At 39.3% G+C, this 18,485-nt stretch overlaps 1 protein-coding gene across 1 annotated transcript in view; it reads right to left on the bottom strand.

Annotated features, from left to right (window-relative positions):
- Nucleotides 1-17,968, bottom strand: part of arhgap39 (Rho GTPase activating protein 39) — a 51,609-nt gene extending 33,641 nt beyond the window's left edge. Inside the window, 1 exon segment of the mRNA XM_036582257.1 lies at nt 17,852-17,968. Coding sequence (XP_036438150.1) covers nt 17,852-17,862 — 11 coding nt within the window. The 5' untranslated portion in view covers nt 17,863-17,968.
- Between the last annotated feature and the right edge of the window lie 517 nt (nt 17,969-18,485).

Genomic DNA, 18,485 nt, shown 5'->3' with positions numbered 1-18,485 from the left:
TTAGAAAAGGAGAGAGGGACAGAGAGAAAGAATGAGGGAATAAGAGAGAAAAAGAGTGAATAAGACAGAACAAGAGAGGAGACAGGAAATAAATAAGAGAATGAGAGAACCAGAGAAAGAATGAGAGAGACAGAAAAAGAGGGAGGGAATAAGAGAGAAAGAATAAGAGAGAGAAAGAGGGAATGACAGAATTAAAGAGAGAATGAAAGAGAAAGAGGGAGGGAATCTAAGACAGAGGGAGAGAAAGAGGGAAAAAATAGAGACAAGAAGAGAGGAGAAAGAGAAAGAAAGAGGGATGGAATGAAAGACAGAGAGAGAGAGGGAAGGAGGGAAGAAATAAGAGCGAAAGAGACCACATCATAAAATTTCACAAAGCATGGTTCTCTGGGGTGTCTGTCTCTCTTTCTCCTTCACAAACACATACTACGTTCAACTGAAGTTTCCAGTGGTACAGCCAATGAGTTTGGAGCAGCACTGATCATGATGAGCGATTGATGTGGTCATGTTTTGCTGATGTAGCCAAACTGAGACTGTGGCATAAGATCCTGTCACATTGCAGAAATAGAATTCCAGTATAATTTGAGCACTTAATAAAGTAATCACTGCTCTTAATAAATATCAATATAAGACACTTGAGCAAACTCAATGCATTAAAGACTTACTGTACAGACCAAATCTCATAGACAGATTTCTAGAGGTCAGTGTGAAACTGATGGATGATCATCATTCACTGATAGATGAGTGCGTCTCAGAGAAAGAAATAAATGGTAGGTGAGCACTGCACTGATCATTCAATGACCCTTTATACTACAATTTATAGCTATAAATGCTGGTGTATCTGAAAATAACAGAGTTAGTTCAAGGTCAGAGAATAGTGTGGGCATTTTGGGTGGGTTGGGCTCTGTCTGACACACACACACATTCCCCCAGACATAGTTCCACACCGCTGGGTTGACCTACTGATGAGAACTGTTTATCCTCATATAATAGCTTGACTACTACACCTCTGCCCTTCCCTCTCATCCTTCTCTCCTTTCAGCCCTCCTCAACACCCTTTCTCCTTCCCTTAATCTAGAAAATGAGCATTTCTGTGCATGTGCATCTGTATGTCTGTGTGTGTGCGTCTCAGGCCAACGCAATGCTGCTGTCACTTATCCCAGTTGCTAAGGGCTCCGCAGCACTGGAGCAGTCAGGGAGCCAATGGCATGGTGTGGCTTCAGCTGTGCCTAAAAGCACTATGGGAAAGACCATAGCCAGTGTGCGATAGCTATGTGTCTGCGTAAATCAGCATGCCTTGGATCGGAAAGAGATGGATGTGTTACTCATTAATCCTAGGAGAATTGCGGGAAGAGAATATTTAATTAAAACTCACATTTATGAGCGCAATTAGGCTACATTAGTTTCACAAAACCAAAAATGCACCTCCAGTTCTAAATAGGACAGTTGTGCAAATTTCAGGATGAATGGGTCAGCCTATGTGTGTCAGTGAAGCTAAGGAAGTATACTCTCCAGAGAGCCTCTGAACAAATTCACATTACCATTAAAATGTTATTAATTTTTTCTAATGTAGTGTATGGCTCAATTCTCAATTTAAATGTAAAGGTATGATATGTGTCATGATACAAGATATGATACGAATCATAATACAAATGTCACAAAATAATATGATATCATTTTTACTTAATGAGCAATAGATTTTTTACCTTTAAAACTGTTTTAAAAACTACAATAATAATGAGTAAAAACTGGATTATAATTAATTGTATTAATTGCGCAGCTAATCACAATTAATTGCATCTGTCTTATCTCCTCTAACTTGACCCTAAAGATTTTTTTCCATTTTAAAGCAGTGAATGTTGTTGCCGAAACATAGACATCATATGAATGCAGGGTGAATAACAAAATATCAAAATAACAAAAAAACAAAACAAAAACTGCCTTCACCATTTCCATCACCGACATCTAGTGACAGTAACAGTGGGAGCATGTTTCAGCTCCTCTGTGATTGCCATCCTCTTGCTCTGATACAACTACATTACATCTTATTTTCAAGGTGAACTGGAGCTTTCCGTTTTACTGTTGGTACTGTTAGTTTGCTGCTTGTTGGTTTATCTAAAGCTCTCCCACAAGTTCTGTCCAGCTTAGTCTTCTGAAAGCATCCTCCAGCTCTAACGTTATTGCTATTACTGATATTGCTGCATTGGCGCTTTGATAAACCAATTCACGAAATTGCAGTAGCCGAAAATAACTTTTATCAAAAGAAACATCAACGAAATTGCCATTTCAAAGCTGAATGAGAGGGCTATAGTGCTGTAATAATTTAGTAGTAGTAATGAATTATTGTGTTACCGCAGACAGCACTATTAAAAATATAGTAATAATAAATTCATGTTCCTTATGTACTAAAAAATGTTAGAAAAATTTATTTAAATAAACAGTCACTTGTAGCACTCTCAATTTGAATAAATTAATAAATAAATATCGCAACAGTTATCACAGTATTGGTATGTGTATCCAAATCAAATCACATTTCCAAGCACAGAACTAGACTAGGTTAAGCACAGCACAATTTATGACCTCCTGCATGGCTCGCACTCAAGACAATAATTATCTTTGCACATCTTTACGAGCCCATGAATAGTAACGGGAATAAGTGAGCAAAAGAGACCACTCAAAAGCATAGCCTAGGCATATCTCAAATTTGCAATACTGCATTGCAGAAACAATGTGTAGAGATCACTGGTGACATGTTGGATGGCAGATGTGACAAATGTTGGACATGTCTGACTGTAATGGGGTATTACGCATACCAGAGACATCCAAGGCCTAAAACTGGCAACCATCTGCAGGCCTGTGCTTTGTGCATGTGTCCAAAAATCCAACTGTGCAAAAAAGAATTTATCATATTTCAGACTGCCCAGTAACATCAGTGAGAATGTGCTTTGTACATTCAAGATGCTTAAACTTGAATTGCAGGCTACACTACAATGGAAGGCTCAGGTTCTATGTAACCCTCCTCACACTCTCTCATGCTGTGGTTTTGGCTGCCTTCTTATTTTGCCCAGCCCAGGCTTGGTGAGTGAACTGTTGTCAACCACAGAAATAGAAGCTTACAGAGTTGCCAGTTTCTCCCTGAGCATTTAAAGTGATAAGTTTGTTCAAAAATCAGATTTCCGTCTCACCCCAGTTGATCAGCCAAGACGTCTGGAGTCTGAAGTCTGCTTCTTTACTTTTGCAATGGAGGCTAACAAGTATTTAGATATTAGTTATGAAAACTATATGCCTAAATCATTACACACTTGCTTTAAACCACGTTGTATTAATCGCCAATAGATTTGCTTTTGTTTCTGACACTGTATGACGTACTGCTATCTGTAATACTAAACAAAACTATATTACTATATATACATTGCATACCTAAAAATAGCACTTAATTGCCATTTTAAAGCCTGAATTTAGTCCAATGTTTAGATAAAGAATTTTAGATAGATAACAATATATCATACTGTGTCAGAAACCACATCAAGTCTTTGGGAAATTATGCAAATTTACTTTTATGGCTGAACCACTGTTTTAATTAAGACACTGAGCTATCATTAGCAGAACTTATTAGTACTAGATTCATGCTGCAACGTGCATGATTTCAGATATTTTGATTTAGTTACATGACCAATACAGCTGCAATGAATGATGGGTCCATTTTTGGATAGTGTGCACAGGATTAGCTTAACTCTGATGAAGAGTTCTTAACAAGCAAACCAAACAGTGTAGAAGCTTTGGCCCATGCTCATAGTCATGTGTTCCCTCAAAACTGCCCAACCGAGTTTGTCCAGCAGGTAGTTCTAGTGGACAAATGCTGCTCTGCATCGATAGACAGCCAAAGTGTGAAGTTTTGTTTGTTCTCATTGTGTTGGCTTCTACACAGGCAAGTTAACAAGTAGCATTAATTTTCCTTCCAAAAAGTCTGTGTACATTTGGCAATAAAACTACATTGTGGTTTGATTTTTCTGCTCAAGACCTGGAAATACATTGTCGCTTATGCTCCCATTGAGTCTCATACATTTTCAGATTTTGCTGAAAATATGTGATGTATGCATGATCCAGAAGGATGTGCGGTTAAGAAAATGTATGTGTATGTGTATGTATGTAAGGTATTTTATATAAAAACCTCCTAAGCTCAATAATATCGTCAGAATGTTTCATTGTATAGGTAGGTATGAGGGCTCTCACTACTGATTATATTAATTAAGTAGCTAATTGAGCAATCTTATTTGATTATTTTGAAAAGTAATCAGAACCAAATAAATGATCTGACTGAACAATAACAAATCATGTATAACCTTTCAAAGATTGCAAAAGATGAATTAGGAAACTTTTGAAAAGACACTGTCATCATGCAAATTACTAACTAGTCTTTGGAGATTCATCGAGAAGGTACATTTTAATGGATTGTTTTGTTTTTGAGTAATTGAGGTTCATCAAGTAATCGAGTTTAATCAAGCCCCACACAAATTTATGTGATAGTTTAAAACAGGGGTGAGGAACTCATGTCCTGGAAGGCCAGATTCCTGCATAGTTTGATGAATTTCTTCTTCAAGCATTCCTGATTAAACTCATCAGTAAATTACCAATTTAGTTGGTGTGTTGGTGCAGGGAAAAAAAAAAACTATGCTGAACACTGACTCTCAGTTCCCCCCTGTCTGGTGTGAAGCATTTATTGAAGATATGATTAAAAAACTTTACATGATCAGAAACAGAGACACTAATTCTTTCCAAACTTGTTATGCAGTACCTTTATGGAGCTGCACTTTGAGTCCCCATGAACTCTGTTAGTGTGTCACTGAACGTGTGCTGGGCTCTAGATATTTTTTGTTTTTTGGGTCAGACAAATTGGTCAAGAAAATGAGGTCTGCCTAATACACATGCTCATGCACGCACATACACACACAGGCTACAGGGTTTTCCACATTTAAAATTCCTAACATTCCACACATTGTCCCGTCTTTGCCCCCACAGACTCCAGAGACTTTGGAATCTTATGTGATTCCCTTGGAGGATTTCACACATATACAAACACACTCTCTCTCACATACACACACACATAGGCAGCTATTGAGACATTAACACCCTTCCCCCTTCCTCCTCAACAAAACCACCTGCTCCATCATTTCAAACACACCCCTCTCCCACATACTCTCCCGCACATGCGCGCACACACACACACACACACACACACAGAGTTCAGTTGTATCCAAACTGTAGCCTCTTATGTTCAGCACAGAACAGAACTTATGACAGAAGAGCATTTCCGTGAGTTTAACCTTGACATGCACTCTGCAAAAGAAGTGGGAGGCTCAGAAAAAGCAGAAACTAAAGAATTTTGCAAATATTATTCTAAAACTAATTTGAGGGGTTGTGAGAGGATACTACCTCCCCCAGTCCAAAAAATGGACCACCCTTTTGATTAATGTCCTTATGTCACCTAAGGTGACATCACCTAAGATGACTTCAACTGATATTTTAACCCAACCTCCCCAAGCCCGTCCATATTTGATGTTTACACGACACGTTGCACTGGATGTACAGATCCCATAATAAAAACAACAAAGTCAGTGTAAGTTTTTTACAAGCTGTTTATATTCATAGTATATGATGTAGCCGATGACCTAAATTGGTTCTGGTTTGGGCTGTGCAATCAAAATTGGCCAAGATTGGAATTATGCCATTATAGGCCATTATATTATTTTTATTTTGGCTGACGTGCTCTGGAATTTTATGCCGTTAATAAAATTGGCCAGTTAAGGCACTCGTGCTGTATTTGAGTGCTGCTGTTACACCTATACCAAAATGTCTGATAATTATATATGATATAATATGTCATAATTATGATTTCCATTAAAATACCACTGTGCTCAATATCAATTTACTTTATTTAATTCATGTTATAAATAAGCAAGTGTTTCTCATTTATGAATTTAAAATGCCTGTTTGCATGTTGAAGAGGAAACATTGTTATTTATATTGTGACTTTGGCTCATAGAAAGTACTGGGAATGTGCTAGTGTGTTTCATGTGTTCTTTTAGCTCATAAAGTGTAAGCTTCAGACTTAAAAATGATCAGTACATCCCTAGTTCTAATACTACAGTATTTAGGAAAGTCTAATTATTGCAGGCTCAGCAATTTGATCACTATATAAGATGAAAAATATCAAAAGAGGATTTTTCTAGTGCTAAAAAAGTAAGCATAGCTGCAGTTTATTACTGACCCCCCACCTCCCCCAAGTCTTTAAAACCTACCGTCCGCTTTATTTTTTCTGTACAACTTGACCACCGCCTGTAGCACTAAACTGCTGCCTAAGCTGGATGAACTTTTCATTCCCACAAAATAATTCAAGTAATTTGGGTCTATCTGAATTATATGTAGCCTCACTTGGAAAGACTAAAGAGAGGAAAGTATTGAACGATGAGGCAAAACTAAAATGCTGGGCTTTGCTGTTAAAGCCGAAAAAACAACAAAAGCACACAATTACAATCACCCCCCCACCCCCACACACACACACAGACAAGCTTTGCGCATCTTCACACAAAAAGCTATCGCTTCACTCACCCATACGGACACACACTCATTCATTCACTCACTCACAGAAATAGGCATCGATATTCTTATTAATACACTAGTTAAAGACTCTGTTTAAAAATAGAAGTAGTCCATGGTGGTTCTTTGTGTTTGATTGTGTCTGTGACCTGTGACTAAGGCTACTTTTGTAGACATCGCCACCAATGAAATTCACCCCACCAGACAAAAGCATCCTGGCAACAGTTTCCTAGCAACCACAGCCTCTGCAATTCCATGACCCCCAATGCTCCACATCTGTAGATCAGGAGCCAAAGAGAGGACACAAATACACACACACATAAACACACACATACACAACATTAGGGGTGCGGGAAAAACTCGATTCTTAGACGCATCGCGATGCGGACGTGAACGATTCTGAATCGATTCATAAATGTCAAAAATCGATTTTCTAAATATTTCATTTATAACGTAATGTTGACGGAACGCAAAAGGCGGAACTGGAAGTGGGTAAGTGCAGTGCCCGGACAATCTGTGGCGGCACATAACAAAAACACCACTGGATGAGTGAGAAATCCGACCGGCTCCCTCTGCATTAAAAGCCAGGTTAGATCAGGAGTCACAACACAAATGTTCAGAAGAGCCATTTTGTCTTTTTAACAAAAATCAAACCAGCTTGGTAGCCACAACATTTAATGTCCAGTATGTGTCTCAGTACGTGATGATGTCCTAGTATGGGCTAAACAATATAAACGAGAGCGCAGATTTACTTTGCTCTACTTTAAGCTTTAGCTATAGCCGCTTTCCTTCTATCTCCGCCAGAAAACTTTTCTTCAAAACTAGAAGAGTTTCTTGTAAAATGACTCAGCGTCTGGCTATTTTACGAGGCTGAGGTCGTTCGTCTTAATCTCTGTTTTTTCGTTCGCTACTGGCGAGGCCAGACTTTGGTGCTATGTGACCTGCTGTCTGCTGTCTGTTCTCAGTCATTGAGAACCAGGGCTTTCGCGCTATGGATCTTATTTCAGGGCAACAGCGCATTTTATCGCAGATGAGTGGCAGCAGTGTCTCTGAATGTCTTCTAGTTCACTTGCCACTTCACTTCCATTTGATTTATTAATAAAAGATATTTTAGATATTTAAAGCAAGGTATTTGTAATGATCCATAATGCATTTACATTATGGATCATCACAAATACTTTGCTTTAAAACTACCAAGTCCTCAGACAGTAGGAAGATAGAAATCCTGTATAGAGAAAAAAGATGCATCGAGATGCATCGATAATCGTTTTATAATCGCATCGCAGCCTCTGAATCATAATCGAATCGAATTGTGAGGTGCCTAGAGATTCCCACCCCTACACAACATACAAAAATGTATTTATGAAAGCACAAACACAAATACACTGAAACTTACAGGCATATACACTAATACAACACTACACATATGCACTAATTCATTTCTTAAAATGCCCATCAGAAAATAATTTAAACAGGCGCTCTGTGTGTGAAATGTTGTGACTCGGTGTTGAGTTGCTAAGGAGCAATTAAGAGTCAAAGGAGACATATGAGAACCCTTTGCTGTGAAAACTGAGGGACCTCCTCCAAAACAGGCAGCATTTTAAATAGCAATTTATGGCTAGTGTGAAAAAGAGTTTAATATGTAATATGTATATATAATTTTTACTTCATTGCTACATTTTTATTACCACAAACCTATGTTTCATTTTTTTTATAAATTCCCTGTTTTATGAACAAATGCCCAGTTACACTGTAAATGAGGATCACCCTCAAAACAAAGAGTTTAAATAAAGGTTGAACTGAAAAAATAGAATCATCTCACACACAGCATACAAACACAACATATACACACAAATGAACCCAATCAAGCGCGTACACGCACACACGCGCACACACACACACAGAGGAAAAACTGCTGAGGATTTCATTGCTCCTCTCTGGGAGCCTAGCTCAGTCATTGTGTCCCTGCGTCTCATCAGTTTTCTGTCTCTCTGTCCGACACTCTCAATTTCTCTTGCATGTCTGTCATTTTCTCTCTATTTTCTCTCACTTTGCTCTCTCTCTCTCTCTCTCTTATTCTCTCTTCGCTTCATTCCAGACTTTGCTTTCTGTCCCAAAGGCCCTAGCTGCAAAACGCATTTGAAGCATTACTGCATATGTACGCCTCTGTAGTCCTCATCTAGGTGACAAGACTTTAAATGTGAGACATTGAGCTAGTTTTTATCTCAATGAAATGACAAAAAGGTTATCACATTATATATATATATATATATATATATAGGGTTTTCCACATTTTAGAATGTGGAATTATGCAGTGACCAAAAACTAAAGCACCTTTACTTCGATGCAGCTTTACATACTATCGATCATTCTCTCAAGCAGCTTCAATGGGAGCCAGGATGCTTTCCCAACAAGGCCTCACACTATTTGTTTTTCCTTTCATTTTTAAATTTAAGTTTTGAAAATTTTTCCTCTTTCAAATAAGGTCCCATGCAGGCATCAACTTCACTATTTGTATTTATCTTAAAGAATATAAACATAAAATAATTCAGTTAGGTGTATTCAAACTTTTGGCCATAGTATATATTTAGTGTGTATATTCATTAAGTGCACCTCCATGCATCTACCCTCACTGTCCATTTTATCAGCTCCAATTATCATATAGTTGCACTTTATTGCTCTACAATTACAGGCTGTAGTTCATCTGTTTCTCTGCATAATTTGTTAGCCCCTTTTTTTACCCTGTGAATGGTCAGGTCCCCCACAGGACCACCACAGAGCAGGCACTATTTGGGCAGCAGATCAGCACTGCAGTGACACTGATGTGGCGGTAGCATTAGTGTGTGCTGTGCGAGTGGTTCAGACACAGCGGTGCTGATGCAGTTTTTAAACACTTCAGCATCACTGGTGGGCTGAGAAAAGTCCATCAGTCAAAAGTATCCAACGAACAGTGTCATGTGGGCAGCGTCCTGTGACAACTGATGAAGGATTCGAGGATGACCAACACAAATTGCACAGCAACAGATGAGCTACTGCATCTGACTTTACATCAAGGTGGACCAAGAATGTAGGTGTGTCTAACAGAGTGGATAGTAAGTGGACACAGTGTTTAAAAATTCCAACAGCACTGCTGCGCCACTCGTACCACATAACTACCATCAGGTCAGTGCTCAGAATGATCCACCAACCAAATAACACCTGCTCTGTGGTGGCCCTGTGGTCCACTGGTCCCTAGAGAAACAGATGTATCTGTTCCTCTGCATAATTTGTTAGCCCCTTTTACCCTGTAAAAATCAACTAGTTATGAAATTCATAGCCTCACATGGCTTTATTTCAATCCTTGATTGGCTGTGATAAAAGGCATCAAGTACTCAAGATGTTCTTCTAAACTATTTTTCATCTAGCTCCCTTTCAACACAGATCCTGTTTCCACCAAATGCTGGGTCCTACTACAGCAGAAATGTGTCTGCAACGGTTGAATAGAATAAATAGATAGCATGCTGTTATGGTTAGCTTTGTGATAATACCTGAGAACACATTTCATCAACAATGGAACCTTTACTATCATAAAACTGCAAGTGAGGTGTCTAAACATCTAGGCTGCTAAGCCATTGCCTTTCTGCAAAAACATACAAAATATGGTATTCAGTTTTTCTGAGGTTTGATAAGTTGGTACAAAAAAAAGCAACGTTTCACATACTGCACTACACTAAATCCAACTGAACAGGCCTAATCACGCAATCTTTGTAATGTAACATACAGTTCGTCAGTGTTTTTTAAGCACTGGCAGTATCCACAGCTTGCTCAGAACCGCACATTGTGACTTCTTCTGTTTTGACTGTCACTGTGCATGAGCAGGTAGGGAAAAAAAGCCTTAATAACCAATAATATTATGTTTGCACATCCCTTCCCATAACCCCAACCTACCATCATGCAAAAATGTTCATCTAATTCAGAGACCCTACCTGGTAATGTGTTTAGCTCTGAGATGTCATGGTAAGGAAAATGTGTCATAATTTGCCATTCACATTCCAATCAAAACTCTGGAAACTGCAATAACAAGACAGAGGTTAAAAAATCATATGCGATATGCTCTTACATAACTGCCTAAAAACAGAACAAACCAACAGTATTCTGGGTAATTATTATGTATTTGACTCTTTCTAAAGTGACTGCAGCTGTTCAGCTAAACTGCTGTGACAAAAGGACTCCTATCAGCACTACAATCAAAACTGCACAGCTGAGATTGTATTTAAAAGTTTGCTACTACCCTTCCTTGTTCCATCTTTCAGATTGACACTAAATGTCTAAAAGCTAAATGCTAAATACTCTGAAAACAGTTCTACTACACAGAGAAATCTCAACAAGAACAACAGGTTAAGTACTCTCATTTGAAGCACACTTTATGTAGTTACCTACTGCTATACCAATATGAATATACACACATGTATTTGTATATACACTATATGGATGAAAGTATTCAGACATCCCTCCCAATTATTGAGTTCGGGTATTTCAGCCACATCCATTGCTGACAGATGTATAAAATTAATCATATAGCCTTGTAGTCTCGATAGACAAAAACTAGCAGTAAAATGGGTTGTACTGATGAGCTCACGCCAGCACTGGACTCTGGAGCAGTGGAAACGTATTCTGTGGAGTGATGAATCAAACTTCTCTATCTAGCGGTCTGATAGAGAAGTCTGGGTTTGGCGAAAGTCAGGAAAACATTACCTGCCTGACTGCATTGTGTCAACTGTGAAGTTGACAAAGACATTTTGGACAAGTGCATGCTTTCAACTTTGTAAAAGGCCCTTTTATGTTCCAGCATGACTGTGTTCCAGTGCACAAAGGCATGGTTGGGTGAGTTTGGTGTGAAGGAACTGGCCCACACAGAGCCCTGACCTCAACCCCATCAAACCTCTTTAGGATGAACCAGAATGGAGATTGTGAGCCAGGCCCTCTTGTCCAACGTTAGCGTCTGAGCTCATAAATGCTCGTCTGGCTGAACAGTCAAAAATTTCCACAGACATTACGGGGGAGGAAACTTGATTCTTAGATGCAACGCGATGCGGACGTGGACGATTCTGAATCGATTCACAAATGTCAAAAATCGATTTTCTAAATTTAAACTGATAGCGTAATGTTGACAGAATGCAAAAGGCAGAACTTGGAAGCGCGGGAGTGCTGCACCCGGACACTCTGTGGCGTGCACATAACAAAAACACAAATGGATGAGCGAGAAATCCGACCGGCACCCTGTGCATTAAAAGCTAGGTTAGGTCAGGAGTCACAACCCAAATGATAAGAAGAGCCATTTTGTCCTTCCAACAAAAATCAAACCACCTTGGGAGCCACAATATTTTATGTCCAATATGTCTCAGTATGTGCTAATGGCATAGTATAGGCTAAAAAACAAAAACGCAGACTTACTTTCCTCTGCTTTAGCTTCAGCTATAGCCGCTTTCCTCCCATCTCCACCAAAAAACTTTTCCTTAAAAGTAAAACAGTTTCTTGTAAAATGTCTCTCAACTTTTGCATGTTTTACGAAGCTGAAGTTTCTCATTGTCCAGCTTCTTGTTCAAATTTTACCATTCCACCTGAGGGGTCAGAATGTAGAGGCGGCACGATTTAAGGTGGAACGGGAAAATTGGAAAGAGAAGCTGACTTCAGCTTTGCAACTTTTTAGTGTTTGACAGCTTCTCATTGTAGATTTACGTACCAGGAAACCAACTGCAGTGCTTATAAATGCGAATAAGTCCATTAATCTCCAAATGTTCGTCTTGAATCTTTCTCTTTGCCTTTTCGATAGCTACTAGCTAGGTGAGATTGTCTGAATTGCTATGTGACCTGCAGTCTGCACGCCAACCTTCAGGGTTATAGGGTGGTGAAGGGTTGGCAGCGTTTAAGGCCATGTATTGTTAAAACTGTGTTAGATTGATCAGTAGAGCTTTTTTTTTTTACTGCAAAGGAGGATTATTTTATTTTTACCTAAAAATCTAATTCTGCTGTGGAGCCGCACCAGGGCAAAAGGTAAAAGAGCCGTATGTTGCCGATCCCTGAGCTAGCGTATGGAAGCACTTTGGCTTCTTTGAAGTTAAAGGGGAAAAGGACCTGAATAAGAGCCACACTATATGCAAGTTGTGTCACACTAAACAAAAGTATTTTGTAAACGATAAACATGAGAAACCATATTACACGTTTCCACCCGTTTTCCGTCCTGTTGTACTTGCTCCAACCAGAGGACCATTGAGCAAGCGATGTCAAAGCTTCCACCCGACTCGGAAGCAAATTGCAAACTCTATCGCAACTTTTATTGCCAAGGATTTGCGTCCATGAGAACGAGGGCTTTCGCGCTATGTTGCACACTTTGGAGCCAAGATACAGCGTCCCGTCTCGAAGATATTTTACTGACACAGCGACACCCCACTCTCTACAACCAGACCAAAACCGAAGTTATGCAATCACTGAAGAAAACATGTAGGTTAGCTGTAATGTGGACACCCAATGCCACGGAATCTTATTGCACCATAACAGCAAGAGCAGTGAAAGAGAGCCTTCCAGTTGACTTGCCTCATGGCTTCCGTTTGATTTATTAATAAAAGAAAATTCATTATGGATCATTACAAATTTTTTGCTGTAAGAGTACCAAGTCCCCACACAGTGAGAAAAAAAGAAATCCTGTATAGAAAAAAAAAAGATGCATCAAGATGCATCGATAATCATTTTATAATCGCATCGCAGCCCTCTGAATCGTAATTGAATCGAATTGTGAGGTACCTAGAGATTCCCACCCCTAAGAGACATGCTCTAAAATCTTGTAGAATACTTCCCAAAAGAGTTATCGCAGCAAAGAGGGGACCAACTCCTTATAAATGCCTATGGATTTAGAAAGGAATATCCTTAAAGCTCCTGTAAGTGTAATGTGTAGGTGTCCCAATACGTTTGTGCATGTTAGTAAAAAATAAATAAATTAATTAATTAATTAAAAAATCCATCCATCCATCCATCATCTAAACCGCTTATCCTTCTGGGTCGCGGTGGGGTGCTGGAGCCTATCCCAGCTGTCATTGGGCGGAATAAATTAAAAAATGAACAATAATAATAATAATAATAATAATAAATAAATATATATATATATATATATGGTATATAAAGTAACCAGTGTGCAAAGCTGTTCGTTTTATTTTTTAGTTTGTTACTTATATATGAAATAAATTTTATGGGAAATGGGTCACATATTAATACTAGATACTATTATATTGTTGTAAACGGTTCTAAAATGGCTGTCATGCTCTAAACAAACCTTACACTAAATAAAATGTCATTATTTGCTTGTAAGTTATACCTACTGTTACTAGACAAGACAAAATGACTAATATGAAGGGAGCTGATGCAGTCTCGTGGCAGCATGCTAAATAGAATCAAATGAGCCTTGAGATCATGCGTATAGGTCATGATCTGATAGCAGCTAGTTCCTTTTTTCCATAATAAAAAAGTCTTATTTTTCAGATAAATATGAAAGCAAAAACAATGAAAAGACAAATTTAAATAGTCTCTTTGGTGGAAGTTCGACACTGCAACCAAAATCAAAATTATGGCCAAACCTTGTGTGAAATGAAACCGTCCTGTCCTGCTCAGCCACTAAGTTTTGAATGGAGTAAAGTGATTATCATTATAAATGCTGAAACTGACTGACTGACAGTGCCTTTCCACACTGTCGCACTGTCATGCTTCTGTGGTTCGACTGAGAAAAAGAGAGATTTGTCATTGAAATGTGTTTTTTCCTTAAAATAAGTGTTGTACTTTCCTTTCAGACTTTCAAAATGTAAATCAAGACTAGTTTGTAGAGGGATACTCACATAAATATATGCCATGTGGGTGTATGGCATGGGGATATCGAACTAAAATGTAGTGAAATTATGCAGCACACAGAAATAGCCAGACTTCGTCTTAAAGGAATACTCCAGTGTTTTTCAACTTTATCGCTACCGGCCATGATTGATTACCGACAATACAACAAAGACAATAAAATAAAGGCAACAAAGACAATAAAATCAATGTATTACTCTTTACTGAACAAAAACCTGTTGATGCAGCACACTCATAACAGAACCCACTGGATGGTTGCTGAATTCCGACAGTAAACAAAACCCATATTTTTAGTATGACAAATATGTAAATCTGTATAATTTGTAGAGATAACATAAAGGTATTAATGGGCACTGGGATGATATAAATGCTGTGTCAGATATCACAAGGTAAAAAAGAATGAACTGGATCCAATCTAGCCTAATAAAGCACACACTCATCTTCTGTGATGTGATGTTTTTAGCTGTGCATTTCTTCTTGAGGGGTAGTGTTTGTGCTTTAGGGGTAGCTTAGTCATTTTTAAAGGAAAAATATTAGACCAGTGTCTGCACCAGCCAATACTCAATGTTTCAATATTAGCAAAGATATAAAGTTAGTTTTTAATGGAGACGAATTTATGTTGTACAATACTATCAATGTGGTGGTGGCAGAGTTTTCACAGGCTCCTGCCTGATCATCTGTGGATAGCAAAAAAGCAAAACAGGAAAGACCCGAGTTGCTGAGTGTAATGGTTGTAGTTTCAAATTTGTGTTATATAATGTATTCCAAAGAGGTTTTTTTTTCACAGAATTAAGCAGCTACCCAGTGACTTCTGTTTTAAGTAGGAAAAACACTGCCTGATAAGCACAGTCGAGCCTCATAGCCTTGGTAAAATCTGACCAGCCATTTGCCATTTATGACAGAAGGTCCAAGGGGATTGCAATTGGACTGTAGGTGTCAGTCTCTGTTTTTCAGTGTAACACTGACTCAGACACAGCATCCACAAAGTCATAAAGAAAGTTGTGTGGATACCATGTTCCTCCTGCAAGTGTGCTAAAGCATTCAGCAGAGTGCAGTAAGGGCCAACCCAGGCAGAAGAATATGAAAAGTAATGTTGTGTAACGTAATAACAAGTGAGACTTGAAATTGGGCATGATTAAACGAGTGAAAAGCTATTTTAAAAATGAACTTCAAACATTAAGTAAAGGCCATTTGTCACTGTAGTTTGCTATTTCTAAAGCAGAATTTCAAAACCCTCAGCCAAGTAAGCTGCTTGTCAGATTTTTAGTATGTGCTTAAATTTTTTGTTTCAAACAAAATGCTAAGGGTGCAGTGTGAATTGATGATTAAGCCATACTTAATATTTAAAAATATGTTTTCATGTATTAAAACATAGCCTTCACTTTTGACTTATTGCATTCCTTGGCTCTACACAGGACTTGGATTATCCATATTCATATCTTGGATGTGCATATCTACATTTGGTGACCTTTTATGGGCATTCCCACACTGCTAATAAATTTGTGATTACCCATTATATTCAGCTGAATATAATGGGTAATCACAAATTTATTAGCAGCGTGGGAATTTTTTAAAAATCTACAGATCTAGATGAGGTGATGAGTACAGGCTTTAAAAAATACTAACAAACGATGTGTTTCATTAAAAAGAGAATCAAAAGATTCTAGCTGGCATAGCTGTGTTTTCAGTCTAGGATAGTATAACTAGCATGTCTTAACTGCATGTAGTGATGCGTTGAATAAGTACGGTATATTACTTACAGATTTTGAAAGCATTTTTTTGATGCGGCACTACTATTTTGTTGGTCAGTTCCACGCAATCAAATCTAATAGGATAGGATATGAATATATGTATTGTGTATTACATTTGTATTATGAAAACATCTTCAAGTATTGTGATATTGTATTACCACCACACAGTGGGTAAAAGAAACCAATCTGTCTATTACATTTTATGGAACTAATAGATGGCAAGATTGAGGAAAAACTTCAAGGTCTAGACAGGCCTTGATTTCCACGGGGGTTAACAAGTTGGTTTAAGAGGAGAGATCAATAGTATAGCCTGCTTTAATCTTCTATTGAGCGGATGGTCAAATTGAATGACAGCTAGAACTTATTCCACAGGTCTGTCCAGACAAGAATAGGCTCTGGCTGCTCCAACCATCCATCACACAGTAGCTAAACATGGTCTATCCCCTATGCCCCCCACATGATGACTGAAAGGTTAGACAAGGCTAGAGTGCTGTGTGGGTAGCTCAACAAGGCTTGCAAACAGGCTTGTTAAACTGTATGCTCCTTTAAAGCTCATTTTAACGATAGCTGGTGGCCTTTTGGTACTGTATGACAGACTACATGTGGCACATCCGGCCATGCGGCCTCTTTGATCCTTGTACACACCCAAAGCTCTGCTCACCATCAGCTTCGGCAGATGTTGACCACTCACTCACTACAGCATGTGATGAAAATGCAGTAAAAATGCAGTGAATAAGCCAAATCGCTTAATAGTGGGCTGTCTGCTAGCATAACAGTAAACGGTTAACAGACTAGAAGGGCTATGTATTTTTTCTATATACAAGCTGGCAGCCACAATATAATTTGCATAGCCCCGGTCCCAGATGTGGGAGGTAGCCCTAGTAAGTGGCCACTACGAAACGTCTCGCCCATGGGGCAACGCGCGCTGTTTGCTAAACACGCTCACATTTGCTCGCATGCGCTCAATAAAAACGACACTTCCAATTTGCAATCGGCTGACTTGAACACCCCAGTATTTCGTAATTAATAATTCAAAACGAACCGAAGTCCCACCGGCGGCAAGCCCAATTTCACACTCTACTATCTGTACAAAGCCGAGACAAATAGCGTTAATTCTCCGATCATTCCTCATCGACCCCGCCACCGCGTGCCGCAGGTGTCTGCCTCTCGGTAACGACGTTGGCTGCAGATGAGAGGCCAGTGGGATGTGTTTTTTGGTCAGGAAAATGCTCGGCTAAAGCCCTGCGTGACGCCTCTTGCCCAATCATGACAGAAAATCTACAGCGAGCCAGGATCTCCTTGTGCAGCAGCAATGGGTGCTATGGGTGTGGAGGTTTGCGCGCAAAAAGGGGGGAGTAAAAAACACCCATAACGACAGCGAGATCAAATGGCCGCGCGGGATGCCGCATGTTGGTCTGATTCCCACACAATTCATATTAACTCGTAAACCAGCTTTGGGATTCCACTGCTGATGCGAAAAGCTAGAGAACGACGGAACCATCGTCAACGCGCAGTGCTTCGACTGATAGTCCAGTCATCCCCAGCCTGTCCAGTTCAATGTTGTTGTAAATAGCTGCGCTCGCGCCCCCCATCCTAGCAGATATCGTAGTGGATGCAGAATGCGACGGTTTTACCTCTCTGCCATGGTCCCACTTCTTTTTCTTCCCCGTTAAAATCCACTGAAAGTAATCCACAGCGCGCCAGTCATGGTGGTAGGGGCTCGGGCACCGCAGTACGGATCTGGAGCACGCGCTGTCTCTCCGCGTCGCCGTCACCACCGACAACCCTGACGTCATTTTGCGCTCGGCGGCGAGCACGCAAAGAAGGGGAACGGCCGTTGCCATGGCAGCGGTGCAACACCATCGTGGTTCGCCGCATGCTTTTTCAGTTTTCTGTTGAAGTGCTTAAGTCTCAAGTAATGTTTATTCCAAATAATATTATTATAAACCCTGCTACGATTTTAGTCTGATGAGGGCCATTTTCGTGTTAAACTCACGTAAACGTGATTTGTCTCTGATTAAGTAGTTTCATCTCTACATGCTTATTCCCAAATTTCAGTATTCATATCCATTCATCTGGGCTTCCATGTACCTCAAGACTTGTTTGACCTTTCTAAAAGATGCGCGCCAGTTCAATCTTTTTAGCTCACTGTTAATAGACAACAGCTCCATCTAGCGTTACGCAACTGAATTCAGGTTTTGTTTCCGCTGTACAGATTCTGTTTCAGTTAACCGACCAGACTAAATAAAACAGACCGTTTTCATTTTT

The sequence above is a fragment of the Colossoma macropomum genome, unplaced genomic scaffold (genome assembly GCF_904425465.1).
Source record: "Colossoma macropomum unplaced genomic scaffold, Colossoma_macropomum, whole genome shotgun sequence".
NCBI lineage: Eukaryota > Metazoa > Chordata > Actinopteri > Characiformes > Serrasalmidae > Colossoma > Colossoma macropomum.
The sequence above is the reverse complement of the archived record's forward strand: the minus strand, read 5'-3'. Positions and strand labels throughout refer to the sequence as shown.